This window comes from Marmota monax, unplaced genomic scaffold, assembly GCF_021218885.2.
Source record: "Marmota monax isolate L192 unplaced genomic scaffold, Marmota_monax_Labrador192_F-V1.1 WCK01_AAM20220418_F8-fsc00022, whole genome shotgun sequence".
Lineage (NCBI taxonomy): Eukaryota > Metazoa > Chordata > Mammalia > Rodentia > Sciuridae > Marmota > Marmota monax.
The window spans coordinates 15,657,205-15,676,616 of record NW_026695215.1 but is presented as its reverse complement, the minus strand read 5'-3'; the positions used below and the strand labels follow the sequence as shown (position 1 = coordinate 15,676,616).

General features: G+C 49.5%; 1 protein-coding gene across 2 annotated transcripts in view; it reads left to right on the top strand.

The window, feature by feature from the left end:
• The window catches only part of Clstn2 (calsyntenin 2), a 590,554-nt gene that overhangs the window by 477,817 nt on the left and 93,325 nt on the right, over window positions 1-19,412 (top strand). For both annotated transcript variants that reach the window (XM_058574797.1, XM_058574796.1), the window contains exons 6-7: window positions 5,243-5,428; window positions 16,100-16,348. In XM_058574797.1, the coding sequence (XP_058430780.1) occupies window positions 5,243-5,428; window positions 16,100-16,348 (435 nt within the window). The remainder of the gene's footprint in view (window positions 1-5,242; window positions 5,429-16,099; window positions 16,349-19,412) is intronic.

Genomic DNA, 19,412 nt, shown 5'->3' with positions numbered 1-19,412 from the left:
GGCCCCTGGCCATGCACCCAGGCAGGGAGGGTAGAATGGGAACCGCAGACCTGAACGTCTTGGATTACAGGAGCCCTGTGCCTTCAGAAGGCCTGATGAGCTTACTTTGCCTCTAGGCCTCTTGTATGGAAGTTCCAAGTGGTTAATATTCTCCTGATAAGAAAACATGTGTTCCCCGAATTTAACAGGAGTTATAATAAAATCATCATGTTTCTAAATCCTTAATCCACAACGAAAGGAGTTTAAATCCCGACGGCATTCCACTGTTAGCTTTTTCAGGAATACTTACGGGGTAATTTAGGCCTGATTATTAAAACAGCAGGCCGTCTGCTTCCTCTCTGTTCACTTAAGAAAAAAATTGAACCACGATTCATAAACGAGTCTCTAGGCCCTTTATAAATTGAAAAGATTTTCTTTCCAAGCAGAATATAGCTCAGAGATGTTTGGGAAGCCTGCAGGTCAAGAAGTGGGTTGGTCCTTCCTGGGGCCCGTCTCTGGGTTGGGCCCTTAGTCTACATTGTCTCCTTTAAGACTTCCCACCAGCCAGGTTTGGTGGTACTACGCCTATAATCCCAGCAGCTGGGGAGGCTGAGGCAGGAGGATTGCAAGTTCGAGGCCAGCCTCAGCAACTTAGTGAGGCCCCTCAGCAACTTAAGACCCTGTCTCAAAAATAAACATAAAAAGGCTGGGGGTGTGACTCTGGTTAAGCACCCCTGGGTTCAATCCCAGGTACAAAAAAAAAAAAAAAAAAAGACCACCAGCCCAGGAGTAAAAATAATGTCCCCAAATCCACAGATGAGACTATCAGGTGGCAGTGGCCTTGCCAAGTCCACCTGATCACATCAGGAGAGAGGAGATTCAAGTTCCAAGCTCTCCAGTCCTCAGTGTGAAGCAAACCCCCAGCCCCCACTGACTGCCCTCAAGGCCAGGCGTGCAGAGACCAGCAGCCCCCCCCCCCCCCCGGGTCTATGCCAACATCAGGATTATCTCTTTTTTAAAAATCAGCATAAAACGAGTATTCAAAAATAAACCTGTAAAAATTAAAACTTGTTCTCAGTTCTGACAAACCCTCTCACACACACAGACACCGCTGGAAGGACTGTTGTGAGAAGGCTGAGTGGCCTCGGGCAAGTCCCACCAGCCCCCAGCCCTGCCATCATTGTGCAGTTTAGATGCCGCTGCCCACCGCCTACTCTCCAGGAATCCAGGAGGAAGAGGGAGGTGACTGGCAAAGGCTGGATTTGGTGGCTTACCCTCTTCCCTCTTAATCCCCACCCCAGCTCCTTCTGGAAAAGTGGAAGGCGTTTGCAGGAACTCTCTCCTCCCCAGGACGCAGTGCTCACCAAGCCTGGTCCATGCCTCCTGAGGTCCACAAAGCCTCTGGCCTTGTGATGTGCCTTAAGCTCTCCTGTACCTGATTCCTCCCAGGCAGGAGTGGCCCAAGGGTGGAAACACATCCCACTCCTCGGGAAGGAGACTTGAGGTGGATTTTCTTAGCAGTGACAACCGCCTAAGAGGCGTCCGCAGTGGTCTCTCTCTAGGGAAGAGGCCTCTGGCGACTGTGAGCAGAGCAGGTGTGGTGACAGATCTCGTCCACACTAGCAGAAGTGGGGGACCCTGGAGAAGGGCGTGTCTCACATCGAGCCCTCAGACAGGAAGCCACTTTCTCCACTTTGTAATTTACATCTCTAAAGAAAGGGAGAGTCCCACCTGGGAGAGAGGAGAGAGGGCAGGAGCACAGGCTTCCCTTTCAACATGAGTTCTTATTATTGGGAAGCAGATTCCTCCCTCAGCAGTTTGGGAACAACTAATTGCCTTGCCAAAACTGAGAGAACCAAGCACATACTGGGGTGCTGTGAGGGTGGGTGGTTCCAGAGAAGCTGCAAACAGGCCCTGGATTCTGCTTGTAGCCCAAGAAGAACGGTGGCTCAGGAAGGTTCGGAGTCTGGGGCTCCCCAGATCCACCTGGCAACTATTCCCTGAACTCTGATGTCGATGTGGAGGCTCAACCAAACCGCACAACCCCTGATTTAAAAGGTTCACGGTTCCTGAGGGAGGTGGCACACAAGCGTATCATTCCAACAGGGCATCGTATAGGATTCATTCACACTCTCCTCACCAGACAGTGAGGGCAGGTTCCATGCCAGGCACCACGGGGCACGGTGGGCATTGAGAGCCACATGAAGCTGGGGATGAAATGCTTCAGTCCAGTGTTGAGGAGGCTGTGGGGCACAGAGGAGGGCATCCACCTAGACTGGAGACGTCCATAAAGGCTGCAGAGAGGTGGCAAGGGGGAAGGAGATAGAAAGGAAGTCCTTGAAGCAGCAGCCGTGTGTGACCACACCACTGTGGCATGACAGCTTTGCTATGCAGATATGAGGTGTCCCCCCAAAGTCCCTGCGTTAATGCAGGGAAACTCAGGGGTAAAAAGATTGGATTACAAGAGCTGTAACCTCATCGGTCCATCTGAGCTTGAGTGGACAGGGTGGTCAGTTAGGCCTTAACCTAATGGGTCCATCTGAGCTTGAGTGGACAGGGTGGTCACTTAGGCAGGTGGGGTGCAGCTGGAGGAGTGGGTCCCTGAGGCCATCTTCCCGGAAGCCCCTTCCCCTTGCTTATCTGCTCCCTGACCTCCGTGAAAGGGATGGCCTCCCTCCACGTCGCCCTTCTGCCATGATGCTCTGCCCCCCTTAGACCCAGAGCAATGGAGTCGCCCGACCTGGGACTGAACCTCTGATGCTATGAGCCAAAACAAACTTTTCCTCCTCTCAATCGCTTCTGTCGGGTGTTGAGGTCACAGTGGCAGAAGACAGACTAACACATCCCAGGGCACTACATGCCTGGCGAGCGTGGACCTCTCACCATGCCGTGACGTTCACATAGGCCCGATAAGAAGCCCCTTGTTTGCTCTAGAGGTTCGGCCTTAGGATTGAACCTGGGGCCTCTGGAGCATGGGCTGTAGTGACTCCATGATCTCCTCCTCTAGAGGGTGATGGCACTCGGCTCCTGGGCCCACAGGAGGTCTGTCCTCCCTCTTTCACGCTCTGTTCCTCTCGCCCATACATCCTCTCAGTATAACTCCCCTGGGGGTGAGCCCCCGACTGCTCATGGCATGCTTGAGAAACCCGGAAGGGTGCTAAGGGCTAAACCCAGATTGTAGTCATGTGGAACACGGTAAGGTTGTGGCCCAGAGAGGCATTGCCCCCTTCCTTACTGGGGCCCTACTATGCTCAGAGCCCTACTATGTGCCAAATACACATTGTCACACACGATCCTCACCACGACTCTGAGAGGTCAGTGCTATGGTCCTTATTTTACCAAGGACATTTCTGAGACTTGGGGGCCTCCAGTGACCTGCCCAAGAACATCGTGACATTACAGAGTCAAGCCACCTTCCTTGCTGCCTCAGCTTCTAGCCTGCTTTCCTGAGACCTCTGGGCCACAGGCATCCTTGGCATTTCGGTGTCAGCTCAGCTGGGAGCTCTGGATCCAAAGGAGCCCCTCTCTGCCCTGTCCCACAGCATGGCTCCTCTCTGACGGGACAGCACAGGCTTCTTCACCACCTGCTCCTCCCCTGGCTCCTGACCTGTTCACTCCCTTTCCTTGGTGCCCCAGAGCCTGGCACATGGAAATCCCAAACACACAGCTGCTGAATGAACCAAGCCATGTGGCCCTTCCCTCAGCCCAGTCTTATCACCATGATGGTGGCCAGTATCCCACTGGGGACTTATACAGATGCTAGTGGCTGCAGATGGACCCAGAGTCTCACAAATACAGGACTTCATGGGCTTCTCATGGGTGAGAGCAAGACATTTCGTAGATTTTCATTTCTACCCAAGCCAAAGGGTACCATCTAATCAGGTTCTATGTGACCAACATTTGGGACTTGCAAATGGATAGCACCCCTTCCTCCATGATTCCTCTCACTCATTCACACAAGTGTAGCTGAGGACGGTTGCACAGCCTCTCAGACAGTGTCCTTGCAGCATGCGGGATGCTCAAGGTTGTCAGCAGACACATATTATCAGTCTGCGAGCATCACCTCCAATGGGCTCTGACTTCTACTGGATGCTACAATGTATCAGTCACTTTCAGTGTGAGCTCAAGCTTCCTATTTATTTGTGTTGATTGCTCCGTTCACGTGTGGAACCATTTTGGTTGTGATTTTTTTCTCTCTCCAATGCTTTATTGTCTCCCAATTATTTTTCCACTTTAAAGCGATGACAAGATCATCGGCCATCCTTCAGCGAGTCACAGTCCCGAATGCTAGAGAATCCTTTCCCCCTCCCTCATGATCTCCTACAATCCTGGAGTGACCATGTCCTCTTTCACTTTGAAACAAGACATAGGCATTCTTAAAAATCACCATGTGAGGGGAAAGTAGGGTGAGAGGCACAGAACTCACAAATGTCACCAGTGACACATATAAAAGGGTCAAAGAGAAAGCGTGAGCACAGTTTTATACAATACTGCGTGAGTATGGCACTTGACCTTGAACAGACTTGGCGTTTGCTGGTTTAGGAGTGGACCCTTGCACACCTGCGGTTACAACTTCCCATCTGAGGCTGGGGATGTGGCTCATGAGGTAACGCGCTCACCTGGCATGCGCGGGACACTGGGTTCGATCCTCAGCACCACATAAAAATAAAGATGTTGTGTCCACCGAAAACTAAAAGTAAATATTAAAAAATTCTTTCTCTCTCTCTTAAAAAAAAAACTTCCCACCTCTTTCTGAGATTCTCCTTCCGCCTCTTCACAATGACACCCCAGCTGCACCCCTTCCCACATCCCTCCCACCACCAATGTCAGATCTCTTCAAGGTCCAATGCCATATCTGGCATAGTGCCTGTGTAAAAAGGTGGTCATGTTTTTCTCTTTCTCCCTTTTTGATGCATCCCAGGTGACGTTTTTGAGTGTGATGGCTCCTTCTGTTTTTCCCATGTCACATGGTGAAGTAGGAAGCTAGCCGTGTTTGTGGGGTGTGTGTGTGTGTGTGTGTGTGTGTGTGTTCTATTTCTCTGTGACTGGGTTCAGCTGGGTGCAATTTTCTATATTCGCCTGATATTTCTCAGGGGGCAGACGTTGCATCACCAAATGTGAAATTCCCATTATCTTCAGACGGCTCCTTAATATGTTGGTTGAGACAATTCATTTATTGGAACAGATTCTCATCTTCCAAACAAGTGTTTCGGCAAGACTCGCCATACCTGATTGACTTTTCATCCTGCTTCTGTTTATTCAGACTGGACCAAAAGGATCGAGTACCAGCCTGGCTCGGGGAGTGTGCCCTTGTTCCCCAGCATCCACCTGGAGACGTGCGACGGTGCCGTGTCCTCCCTCCAGGTCACCGCGGAGCTGCAGACCAATTACATTGGCAAGGGCTGTGACCGGGAGACCTATTCTGAGAAATCTCTTCAGAAACTCTGTGGTAGGTTTTCCCCCATGGGAATTTGTTAAATTGATTGTGTTTAAATGATATATGCAAACAAAGGCCTATGTTATTAAACTAGAAAATTCTCTGCCTGCCCAAGTGCTCATAGATGGACCTTTGCTTTGGTGGAGGATCAGAAGGCATCTCTTTTGGCATCAGACGCAACTGATTCAGGCTCTACTTGCCAATTGTGTGGCCTCAGACAAGCAGCCTGGTGCCGCAGCCAGGCTGGCTGCAGCAAAATAACCGGCGGGGGTGACGAACAACTTGTGTACCTTGATACAGCTGGAGTGGGATCCATTTATTGCAGGACAGGAGCAGTATTTATACATTCCACACAGCTTATCTAATTAACATAAACTAGATACAGTAGTCAACCAATCAGGAATCTCCACACTTAATGGCTCACTTTTGTTACTTCTCAAACCACTCCCTCTGGCATTTTGCCAGGCACCATCCAGACTTGTTTACAAACTCTAATATTCCCCTGGCAAAATGCCAGGTGTTATTTTGACTTGTTTACAGACTCTAACAGCCTGGCAAAGCCTCTGTTCTTGATTAGGAAGACAGAGATGAAATGTGTTTCAAAGCCCCTGGTGCAGAGTGTAAGGACACACAGGCTCTCTTGCTCTGCTGGTTTATAGAGGGCCAATAGGAACCAGTGGTATCAGGCACCTGGGCAGGGCGTGGCTCTTCTCCACAGGGCCAGCTACATGATTTGGAAGATCTAGTGCAAATGAAGACACAGACCCTTGTTCAAAGATGATTAAGAATTTTCAACAGCAAAGCATTAAACCAGGTGCATAAACTAAGCAACTAAGCCCTGTGCAATGGCTCAGGTCACCTGCCTATCAAACTGGACCCTGCCCAGCAGAGAGGAGCTTTGAGTGGGCTGAGGTGGGCTAATGGAGATACTCACATATGGGCAAGAGAGGACTTGCAGTCAGTGGGCTGAGAGAGGGAGCTACAAGAAAGGAGGCAGGCCTGGAACTGGGAGACCAATTGATGGGGGGTTTCTATGAAAGGAGGAAGCCTAGCTCTGTTGAACACCTACTGTGTGCGCTCTGCGAGACTCTCCATGTGCATTTGCTTAATTTAGTTCCCATCTTCTCTGTGGAGAGAATGTCTTTCACTCAGCTTTAGAGATGAAAAAATTGGGGCCCCAGAATGTGAAAATGACTCATTCAAGTTCACACAGGTAGCAAGTAGCACAATTTGAAGGTAGGTCTGTCTGCATGGTGGGGTCTTTAGCTCTGAATCCATCACGGCCAACCCTGGAGCTAGAACATAACTCTCCAGTGAGCTTGGGGGAGGAGAGGATGAGCACCCCTGAGGTGCGGACAGTCAGACTGTTCATGGGTTGGTGGGCCCCCTCACCCCACCCCTACCTGCAGTTCATTACTTCCTTGTTCTTTCCAAGAAAATCCAGGCCTAGTCTTGGACTCTTACACCACCCTGTGGGAGCTGGGAAAGGCTTGCTCCCACATAGGGCCCGTGTTAGGAGGGGTTAGCACCTCTTCAAGAGGAAAGGGCAGCTCTGGAACACCCAGTGTAGCTGCCAGTCCCTAGGAGCCCCCCACTACTATGGGGGTCCTGTTTTCCTCCTTTGACATTGATGTGCAGGAACACACACACACACACAATCTTTACCCCCACTCCTCTGCCCAAAGAGCCAAGTGCAAATTTTAGAACTGAAATACATCCTGCTTGGGCATCACCATGTCCCTTCCTCATGTCACCAGGCTGGCAGGGAAGGCCAGTGGGAATGTAGACCCCTCTGGAACAAAACAGGGTTGGGGGACACTTCAACTCCAGTGTTCCCAACCACTCTGGCAATATGCAGGAAACTGCGCCCAGCCTCTCCTTCCCTCTGTGTATGCAGAAGCCCTCAAAGTGACATGTTGCTTTGAACCAATGTCCCATTTGACTCCCTGTGTACCTGGATTATCAGGCAACTGGACCCGGAGGCTCCCTGTGTTGGAGTCATTTCCTTAATTCCTCCAGGCAAGAAGGAGATGATGGAATCTGTTGCTAAAGACCAGAGGGGCCCAAGGGCAGAGGCTTGTGAATTGATTTCGAACATTGCTGGCGAGAGATGGGAGACATGGAGGGCGAGAAGGGGGAACTTCAGAGCAAACCTGTACGTGGTATGTTAACACAGCTTCTTCCATCTGGGCTGCCAGCATCACCGTGCAGGAGGGCAGGCTACCTGGGCCAAGCAGGCAGCTCCCCACAAGTGCAGCTTCATCTGATTCTGGGAACTGCCTTTGAATGACAGAGGTCTATCTCTCTCTGGTGACCTTAGCCCTGGCACTGCCCACCACACATATGGGAAACTGTCCCAGTAACCTGGGTGGCCAGGCCAATCCTGCCTCACATCAGAAGCTTGACTCTTTTTTGGGGGGGAGGGGGTACTGGGGATTGAACTCAAGGGCACTAAGCCACTGAGCCACATCCCAGCCCTATTTTGTATTTTTATTTAGAGACAGGGTCTCACTGAGTTGCTTGGCACCTCACTTTTGCTGAGGCTGGCTTTGAACTCATGATCCTTCTGCCTCGGCCTCCAGAGCTGCTGGGATTACAGGCATGCACCACCGTGCCCGGCAGAAGCCTGACTCTTGATTGCATTGGGGGAGAGTTCAGGGGAAAAAGATCAAAAGCAAAGGAGTGACACCCCAGGCTCCAAGCTGTCTCTGAACTCCAAGGAGGATACAGGCTGGATCCCTCCTGAGACCCCGGCTGGGCGGCAGTCCCTGTCTCCTGGAGGTCAAAATGGGCTCTGGGGTAAGCTCTGTGTATTTTCAGTGGGCCGGAGATAGGCTTCTTGCTGTGCTTCCCAACTAGAGAGCTGCCAGGACACTTCAAGTCTGTGCGTTGGTGCAGCTTTCATTCTACAATCTTTATTGACTTTGGAGGGAAACAGGGAGACCAATTAGGATATTATTGCCATAGCCTAAGCAAGAGATAATGAGTTCTGAACCAGGGGAGTGGCTACGGGGATGAATCTAAGACAGGTTTAAGAGGCAAAATCAGCAAGATTCAATGATTGATTAGCTGCCAGGACTAAGCAAGAAGGACTCTAAGAAGGCCCTGTGTGAGCCTCTAACTGGATGAGGGTGCTGCCCACCAGGGCGAGGAATCCAGGAGCAAGAGCAGATCAAGAGCAAGACAGGAGCAAGACAGTCATCTGGGACACTCAGGGGGAGGTGCCTAATTCTAGCCTCCTCCACCTTATTGATCCATTATTGTAGCCCAGGACATCAACCTGGTGTCCTGTCTCCCACTTTGGTCCCTCCAACCTGTTGGTTCTCGTCCCTAAGCCTCTGCTCATGTCTCTCACTACTAGGACGCTCTCCCCTTCCCTCAGGTACTAGTCACCTGTCCCAGGCACACCCAGGCTCCCTCCTGGGGCACCTCCCTGGTGGTTGGACTTCAGAGCCTCCTCTGTGAGGCTACCCTCTGCAGGGGCCTAGCCAGCTTCGTTTCCCCTCTGGTCCTCATGGAAGACTGGTCCTTGCCCACCTGCTTCCTCCTCCTGCAGCATCAGCTCCACGGGGGGTAGTGAGAGGTTCCTGTTTAAGGGGAAGCCGGCGGCAGCCGACATCAGGCCTGCTGTCAGAGGTACCTGAGCAACGGCAGCAGCACTTGAAAAGCACCGATGTCAGGCATGCTGTTCCCTGAGATGTGTTAACGGAGACACTTCCCTTCTGTCTTGCACAAAAGCTCTGGAGGGCCCTGAAACCGTGTTCCCTATGTGAGCCAGACTTAGCCTCACAATGTCCCGCCACCCTGGCTTTACTCAGAGTAAGGCTTCTAGAAGAAGTTGGGCAACCGTTCATACTATTTTCAAATTCAGGGATTCAGGTGAGGGACCCCCTGCCTCAGTACCAGACCTTCCAGAGGCAAACTTGAGCATGAACGTGAAGATGAATTGAATGTAGAAGCCGTTAGCGAGACCCCTGGGATGAATTAAGTTTGACATTAACAACAGCTCACGGAGAGCCCACTTCAGTGACCCCATGTCACTACTTATTTCAGAAAATAGAAAAGGATTTTGTGATGCTTATACCCTGGGTAGCACAGAGGTCAAGGGCTGTCCGTCCCTCGAGGGGACCGCTGGACTCCTGGCAGCTGGCCAGTACCTATTGCACACAATGACAGGGACAGCTGCTTTGTTTGCAAGTCAAGAATTCCCAGGACAGGTCCTGCTGAAAGAAAGGCCACAGACTGGGTACATGCTATTCAAATCAACTCTTCATATGTTGGAGCAGTGCAGGTGACCAGACCTGTGAGTCTCAGGGCTGATACACTTTTGAGCCAGGAGATAGTCATGGAGGATTCATTCATTCATTCATTCATTCATTCATGTATTTATTAATCCCACAAATATTTGTTATCCCTACAAATGCTGTGCTAATTCTTGAAATAATATAGCTATTAATACAACTACCTAAACATTCAGTCTCCTGGGGAAGACAGGTAGGTTTAAAAAGTTATAAGGCAGTTCTCCAGAAGCTATGAAAGTCCCTGGTTTGCTACTACACCTTTCAGCTTAACAGAAATTGTTCTCATCAAGAATCGGCACTAGAAACTTTAGTACGCTCAGAATAGCCCAGCTCCAAGAAGAAGTCATCACGGGTTTCTCCAAGACAAGGAGAACTGGGGAACACCAAGTTGGGAATCAGATTAAATCACAAATCACGCATCACAAAGAGCCGCTCACACTGACTCTTGAATGACGGTGGTGAGCAGTGGCCTCTGATTTCCTGGGGGTCATTGAAGCAGCTCCCCATATCACATGCAGTGCCTGCAGTGGCCTTGTCCAAGCTGGTCAGCAACTAGGTAGATATCCATAGCCCAACCCTATGACTGGCCACACCTCATCCAAAGCCCAGCTGGCTTCACTTAGAAATCCAAGTTTCTATTCCAAGGCCCTGGAAGGACCCATCTTGTCTAGGATTCTAGAGGTCGAACGTGTCAGCTTTTCATTACCTTGTCAGATATTTTCAGAATATCTTAAGAGGACAACTTACAGAAGGAAAAGTTTTATTTGGGCTCATGATTCCAGAGGTTCAGTCTGGTGTGATGAGCTGAGTCCATTGCTCTTGGCCCAAGATAAAGCAGCACATCATGGTGAAGGGCATGGGGAGGAGAGCTGCCCAGGACAAGGTGTTACAGAGGAGATTCGCCTGTAGAACCAAGGTGGCCTGGGGATCCCTCCCTGGCTTCTTGGCATCATGCAGGGAACAACATTAAGCAAGTTGCATCAAGTGTAGACAGAAGTTGATTTAAAAAGATGGAAAGGAAGGCACCCAGGACAGAAACCGGATGGGTCACTTTAAGCCAGGACCACATGGCCCTTACCAAGTTAGGATTTTGAAGATTAGGATCTCTTTGTTCTTGTTTCATTTCCCCTTGATTGTTTATTACTTTTGAATAGTTCTCAGCAAACTTTCTTTGTGAGTGTCCTGATGTAGTTACAAAGGGTGATTGGGTGGTTGACCTACTTTCGGTGATAAGAGAGGAGACTGGTGACTGTAGTGTGTGATAGGATCTTGAAACAAGTTTCTTAAAGGGATGCCATTAACTGTGGTGGGGGGAGGTTTTGACATATGAGGCCCCACCTTCTGGGTGCTTGGCTGTCTGATAAGGTTTCTTATGATTCTAAGGAAAGATTCTTTTGAGAAATTATAATTACGTATGGCTTGCAGAAGGTTAGGCATTTCACTTTGATTTCTCCAGATGCCTGTTTGCCCAAAAAGATTCCCTATGGTTCGTGACTCATAGATTTTACTTAATAATATCTTTTTATGTCATTGTTTTAACCTGTCTTTCCCCTGCCCACCTTCTCATGACTGACTAACCTACCTAACAATGGCAGCCAGAGAGAGTGGTAAGGAAGGGCCCTAGAGAAGAGACACCCTTCCAGGGCACACTCCCAGGGACCCACCTCCTCCCGTCCCACCCACCTGCCTACAGTGACCAGCCAGTCAGTCCATTCAAAGTAGGATGGACAGCTCTCATAATCCCATCATTTTGACTCCAAACATTCCTACATTAACACAGGAACTTTGGGGAGCTGCCTCGTATCCGAACCATAACATAGAATGATATCTAATTGCAGACTCAATGGGGTGTGACTTCCTACAGACATCAGGAAGAAGTCCTCCATGTCTGGGCCCAGGTACCCAGGTCGCGAAATGGAATCATAACTGTTGGTATCCGTTATTTACATGAATTATGAGTCAAGCAAGGACAGGTTATCCTGCAGTAACAAATGGCCTCGCAGTCTCACTGTCTTAAAATGACAAAGGTTTATCTTTCCTATCCCACGTCCTTGGATTGGCTGAGACTCTGTTCCATGTGGTTTCCTACCTGGACCCAGGCTAATGAAATAGCTGGTATCTAGAACACTGTTCATGTCCATGCAGATTTAAAATAGGTGAACCATGCCTGTCTCTTGGGGCTTCTGCCTTGATATGACATATGTCACCTGCACTCACATTTCAGTCCTATGCCTGAGCTGAAATCCTGGGTCAGAGAAGTGTGTTGCATATAGATGTGTTCCCCTGCTAGACAGCCCTGGTGGTCCGTCAGACACCTGTAGAGTTCTTCCCTGGTGTCCCCTGAGACTCTCTTCCACTTGACTGGACCACCCACTGGACCACCTCAGTGAACCTGGAGGGAGATCATGTAACCCCCTGGGAATTTTGCAAATATGGACACTGAGGCCCAAAGAAGGGGAAATGACTGAACCAAGATCGCACAGCAACACAGCTGGCTAGGGGCACTTTCTGGAAAGTGAAAGGCTTACTGGGTCCCTGGAGGTAGAAACCCTGATCTGGCTCATGGATGCCCCTGAAGTAGCTTGAACATGACGTCATCATTTATTGAAATGATATGGGGTCTGTATGGTGCAGCCACCATGCTCACATGTGTCTTGTCCAGAATACTGCACAGAATGGTTCCTTGTTCATTGTGGCTCATCTCCCTAAAGCCCTCCCACTTCCATCACCCCCTTCCAACTTCCTGTGGTAGACCCAGAGGGTTCTGCACCCATCACCCTTGTGACAGGCCCACTTTGAAGTGCTAAGAATGCTGTCTGCTCACACCAGGGACACCCAGAGCAGAATGCACACCCATAAACTAGATTCAGAAACTGACCACCATCCCCAGGCCCTATGTGAATTCTTACACCATGGTGTGCCCCCAAAGCTGCCTCTTTCACCCCTGTCTGTATCTACTTACTGGCTCAGAGTGGCTTCCCCAAACTGAATGGCCCAGGGAGCTGGCATCAGACCTCACCTCTGGTTTGAAGCCCCCAGCACTCAAGCTGCTGCTGTTGTGTACCAGATCAGCAGGAACTCTCAGCTCCTGGTGGCCCCAGGGACTGTCATGGAGGATTCCAAAGGAACATCTTAAATACACCCTGGTGTTGAGATGATGTGCATCATCACTGCTAGTGAGACATCCACCATGCACCCTGTTCTGCTCTCCATGGGATCCCATGGGAAGAAGAGAGAGAACTTGGGAGAAAGTAAATCTTTCTCTGTTTGTTTAAGTGCACCTAGAGATGAAAGGCAATCTGTTACATTTGTGGAAGTTTGCACCATCTGGTTAAACACAACTTCATGCTCTCCGCGGGCAACATCGACAAGACAGGGAGGGTGGCCTGTCACGCCCCCTCCACAGGGAAGACAGGGGTTCCACATCGACGTCCTTGCCAGGATACATGTTGGCCTCAATAAGCCTCTCTGTGGCATCAGCCACCTGTGTGAACAGCAGGGTCCTTTGGCACAGGGCTATGCTGTGCAGGCCAACCAGATGGCCCCATGGACGCCGATGTGTGGTAGAAAGACCCTTGTCCATGTTTCTGAGCGCTGCATCTGCCCCTAGCCACCTGTGCTGCTGTGCAATCTTGGTTCAGTCATTTTCCCTTCTTTGGGCCTCAGTGTCCATATTTGCAAAATTCCCAGGAGGTTACACGATCTCCCTCCAGGTTCACCAAGGTGGTCCAGCGGGGAGCCTGGGCTTTGGAGCTCGCTGTGCTGATGGGCCCCCTCACTAGCTGGGTGCAGTCCTGGGCTTGCTCAGCCTGGGGCTTCTTCTCTGTAAACAGGACTCCTGGTAGTATTCACTACAGACAGGTAACTAAGAAGGACCATGTAAAGTACTTAACTAAATCAGATCTGATGCCAATCAGTGCCATAAAAAAAATGCTAGGAAAATAACAATTTCATAATTGCAAAACTATAAAAAGTAAAGTTCTGTAAATATCAGCTACATGTATAGAATATCACCATCCAGGGCTTGGGTTATTCTGTAATCAAACTTTCTTTCACGTCACCCCAAACCAGTCCTGAATTTTCAACTGATCCCTCCCCTAGTCTGAGGTGCCAAGTGCAGTGTGAATTCTACAGGGACAGCAGAGCCAAAAGAAGGACCTCATGTGAGGGAGTTTCAAGTCCTGCTGAGCCCTCCTCCAGACCCCCAGTATGGAGTCCTGGCTGCTGTGTGGATGGGAGAGCCAACCTCCACCGGCACCATGTGCTCATCTGTGCCCTGGGCTGTGCCCCACTGTGTGGCATCCTTGGCCTGAGCTAGCTGTCAGGAGCCTTGAGCAGTCAGCCCACATCTCTGTGGCCATCTCGGACTTCAGGAACCAACAGACACGATGTGTTCCCCAGTCACTAGCTGTCTTTATACTGGAAATCCTGATGTCAAACTGATGTCAGGTCATCTGAACATCGGGTGAATATCCAGAGCATCTCATGGGGGCACCAGGTGGGAAGGTGGGCAGTCAGGAGTAACTGAGGGCTGCTATGCCTCTGAGACAGGATAAGCGAGACCCCTGGGTAATACCCATGTAGATGGTGTCCCTACTGCCCACACTTCCCCTGCTGAGCACAAATCAGGCATCTCCCGCCTTCTCAGGCTCAGCAGTTCTAGAGCCCCTCAGGATGGACACCTCACAGGGCTATGCAGAGCATTTGGGCTCCCAGGAGGCAGATTTTGCACACAGAGCAGCCTTCCATGGTAAGCCAGTGGCTATGACCTGGTGATCTGCTCCTAGCCTGCAGGGAAGCTGTCTCTGCTGAACCTTTTAAAGAAGTCTTCTGGTTCCCAATATGGCACCTTCCTGAGGGTTTTCAGGGGCCATCTTAACTGTGGGAGATTGTCTGTGGTAGCTGACCTCAAAACCCACACCTAGGTAAGATGAGGCTCTGCTATACAGAAGTCAAAACTCCATGACGCTGACCAGCAGCAGGTACCTACAGTCAGCTCCATCTGAGTTTATGACTGGCTGGTCAGTGCTGGGAGGCAGCCCCTACACACTGGGCCTTAGACGCCCAGTTCTTATTTGTTGGACACAGCAAGGAGCTCCTGACCTCCATCCTTCCTGAGTGGCTGAGCCCTGCCTCTGTATGGACAGAAGGATGCAGAGCACTCTGCATCTGAGCCTTTTGGGAAACTGAGTGGGGCTCCGCCCAGTGGGACAGTCCTGTCTTCTCCCCCAGTGCAGCCTCGCCCTCTTACCTCAGCCCTCACTCCACTGAGCTGACCTGTGATTCTCGCTGAAAGCTCATCTTTCCACTGTTTGTCACTGCTCGAGTTATGTCCCCTTGCCGCAGTCTGGCTGGGCACAGAATCACGGCCTTCTCCGGGGCACACCACACCAACAGGAGATCCCTCCTCCAGAAATCCCTCCTACCGCACTTCCCCAACCAATGGGAACTCTCCGGGAGTCCCGGGAGAGCTCCAAAGTAGCAGGCCGAGGCGGACAGCAGGGGTCTAATCTCCAATTGAATGCACATCTTAACATAATCATTATCATCTCAATGGCTTGCTGGCATCACCTTTCAACCAAAAATGCCATGCTTCATTCCTACTGGGCTATGGCTCTTAGCATCCCCTGGCCTCAGCCTGGAATACTAGTGGTAGCAGAAACAATAGTGGAGCTGGTGACAAAGTCATAGCTGACACTCACCACGTGGCGAGCATGTTGCTCCAAGCTCTGGTGCATTATCTCATCCAGTCCCCAAACACAATGGGGAGAGGAAAGATAGAGGCAGAGAGGTCAGGTGACTTGCTCTCTGTCACAAAGCTAGCACATCATGCTGCCAGGTGTCAAATTCAAGCTTTACTGGCTTCAGAGCTCATGTTTTCAACCACTGTACCATTTGACCTCAATGAGTAGTAATAATAATTTAAAAAAAGCATGCTGAGAATAAAGGGGTTCACACTGCTTCTCAGGGGATCAGGCCCTGGAACTCTCCCCAGTCACAGTGTGGATCATGCTGGGTCAATGTGTGGGCTCTGAGCTCCTGCAGGACAGGGACTGTGTCTGATGCACCTTTGAGCCACCAGCACCTATCAGGGGACTTGGCACATAGTTAGTGCTCAAGAAACAGCAGATGGGTTAATGGATGGATGGATGGATAGATGGATTGCACCCCACCTGGCCACTGCCATCACTTACGTCTGATGCCAAAGTGACTGCTACCTCCCCAGGGATGGGGATGGCCTTGGACACTTCTGCTGCCAAGTCACCGAGCTCAGGTCTAGGCACAGACCTGACCCAGGAGCAGAAAAACAGAAGGTGAAGCTGCCCAACCCCTGAGGACTGACCCTTTGGCTTTCTGTCCCCCCCCCCGCCCCGCCCTGCAGGAGCCTCCTCGGGCATCATTGACCTCCTACCGTCCCCCAGTGCTGCCACCAACTGGACGGCAGGACTGCTGGTGGACAGCAGTGAGATGATCTTCAAGTTTGACGGCAGGCAGGGTGCCAAGATCCCAGATGGGATTGTGCCCAAGAACCTGACAGACCAGTTCACCATCACCATGTGGATGAAGCACGGCCCCAGCCCTGGCGTGAGAGCCGAGAAGGAGACCATCCTCTGCAACTCAGACAAAACCGGTGGGTCACCCTAGCCCAGCCCAGTGTCTGGGCACAGAAGTGGTCATGGGGGAAGGGAGAAGAGACGCAGTGTGGGAGGGGCCCTGGGAATGCATTCTGGATTTCTGGCTGTGGTTTACTGGGATTGGGGTGAAGTGGGAATAGGAAAGGGAAGGGGAGAAGGTACAGGTACACCAGGAATGCAAAGCTGGAACCAGTGATCTTCCAGCTGGGTTCCTCAGAACTCCAGCATCCCCAGAGGTGATGTAGGATGGCTCTGAGTGAGGTGGGGGGAGGAATCCTCACCGTGACTTCAAACAAGAAGCTCCACCTTTAGTACATAAAGACTCCCAAAGGACTTCTTTTGAATAAAAGGGTCCTGCAACTTAAAGTAGTCATTTGAAAATCACTGGCACTGGTAATATTGGTAGCTCACATTTCCTAGGCATTTAGAAAGCTTCACCTGGGCAAGACAGGACACAGGTTGGTTTTTAAAATCACTCTGCCTCTTAGTACTATGTGACCTCAGGCAAGTGGTTAAGCCTCTCTGTGCCTCGTTTTCCCAGTCTATATAATGGGCATTACAGTATCACCTCCCTTGTAGGGTTTGTATGAGAGTTAAGTAAATTAATACACATGGAGTGCTTAGAACAGTGCCTGGCACACAGGACTTGTGATTGGCGTTGGCTCTTACTAGTTAAACAGTTTCTGACTCCTTCACCAACAATTTTATAACAGCACTATTGCTTTTCCCATCTGAATGATAAGTACACATCCCTGAGAAGTTCAGCAGCTTGTCCCAGATAGTCACACAGCAAGCAAGCATCAGTAATGGAATGACAGCTTAGACCCAACCAAAGCCACGCCCCATGCTCTCGTCACTAAAGTCCCCATGCACACACACATGTGTGCACAGGTACACACATGCACAGATATTCTGAGATCTTATGCAAAATATATTACTCTGTCTTTACTGATAATTACCATTTCCCATTCAAATGCAACTTTTGTTCAAATGCCCCAAATAAATAAAAAAAACATGTCAGATGTAACAGTAAGAAGACAACATAGAAAAATGGCCAGCAGCTCAGCCTCTCCTTTTGGACAGCTTAAGTTCCACTCCTTCAGGTATAACCTTTGAGGAGTTGCTAATCTCTCTGAGCCTCAGTGTTTTAGACAGCTTTTGAGTCACTGTGACCAAATACCTGACAAGGACAACTTAGAGAAGGAAAAGTTAGTGGTTCACGGTTTCAGAGATTCAGTCCATGGTTGGCTGATTCTCTAGCTCTGGGTCAGAGATGAGATAGAACATCATAGAAAAAAGGGTGCAGTGAAGAAAGTAGCTTAGGAGTGACCTACCTCCTCCAGCCACACCCTGTCTGCCTACAATTACCACCCAGTTAATCTGTACCAGTGGATTAATCCACTGATTAGGTTATATCTCTCACAGTCTGATCACTTCACCTCTGAAAATTCTTGCATTGACTCACATATAAGTTTGGGGGGACATCTCATGTCTAACTGTAACACTCAGTTTCCCTGCATGTAAAATGGGAAAAAACAAACATGAAGTAAAGAATGAAATCACTTTGCAGCCCCAGATATATAATTAATACCTCTTTAGTTTACCTGGGGTTGCTAATGATGGTTACTATTGTTATTATTACTACTTCTGGATTTTTTTCCACTTTATGCTGCTACAAGAACCTCCATACTCCCTGTTTCAGTTGATCTTTACAGCCAAGTTAATGCATTTTCTGGATGTAGAAAGTGAGAGGGAGTGATCTAGATTTCCTTCCCCTCGTCACAAAACAAGCCTACCTGGGAGGGGTCGGTGCCAACATCAGGTTTGCTCTGGAACGTGCATGCAGGAAGGATTCCACAGACCTGTGTGAGATAGTGCTGAGATCCGGGACCAGGTTTAGTGGCCTGGCCCTCGCAGGACCTGGTGGTGCACTGCCATCTTGGTCCCAGATCCCAAACCACAGTGAAGTGGCAGCCTAGGATTGTGTAGACAGACATGGAGCAGCTGAGCTATGGTCAGTGGCCACACATATGGTGGTTTCTGAGATGTACCAGGTACCCCTGGGAGGCAGAGGAGACAGATGTAGATATTCCTGCTCAGAGAGGGAGCAACTGGAATCTGGAAGGTTGAGTGATGGGGCCTGGATGCTGCTGCCAATATCCAAGAACAGCAGGCTCGGACTCAGGAACTCTTAGCCCATGCCCAAGGGCAGACAAGTGCACCACAGGCGCGAGAGAGAGAGAGAGAGAGAGAGAGAGAGAGAGAATTTTTTTAATATTTATTTTTTAGTTTTCGGTGGACACAACATCTTTATTTTATTTTTTTATGTGGTGCTGAGGATCGAACCCAGCAGCCCGCGCATGCCAGGCGAGCACGCTACCGCTTGAGCCACATCTTCAGCCCATCTCTTTAGAATAAATTATTGCACTTGTAAAAATATGTAGTTGCCAGGGTCCCAGCCTAGGTCCATTCATCAGAATCTCAGGAGATGCTATTGGGCAGCCAAGCCTGGAAACTCTGCATCATTAGACAATGATGCCTCGGGTCATCAAAATAGTCTGCCAACAGGAGAGTCAGCACCCCAATCACCAAGAACTGGTGCTTTGCAACTTTAGCCTAGTAGAAAACCATACTTTACAAGCTCAAGATTGGCACAGAGACGATGGAAAGACTTTTTTTTTAACTTCTGTCTTTTAAAAGAAATTCTATAGATATATCTTTATCCTGAATAAAAATTAAAATATTTGCACTAAATTAAAGCCTGATTAGAGCTTTTGCATATCAGAAAATTTCCCAGCTGTAAATGTTTATAGTAGAAACGTGAAGAAGACAGAAAAGTATAAAGATATACAAACCACAAAACCCTAATACTCTGATAACACGAAGTACATTTCATTAAACACCTCTTTATTTCTCTCTATATGTACAATGTCCTTACCTTTTTAATCTATTTTTATAATACATGTGATACTATTATCTGTTTGCTTTATATAACTCTATTCAGATCACTTCTCTATGTGATGAAATATTCCTTTCAGAATGAATTCCATGGCAGTTTTA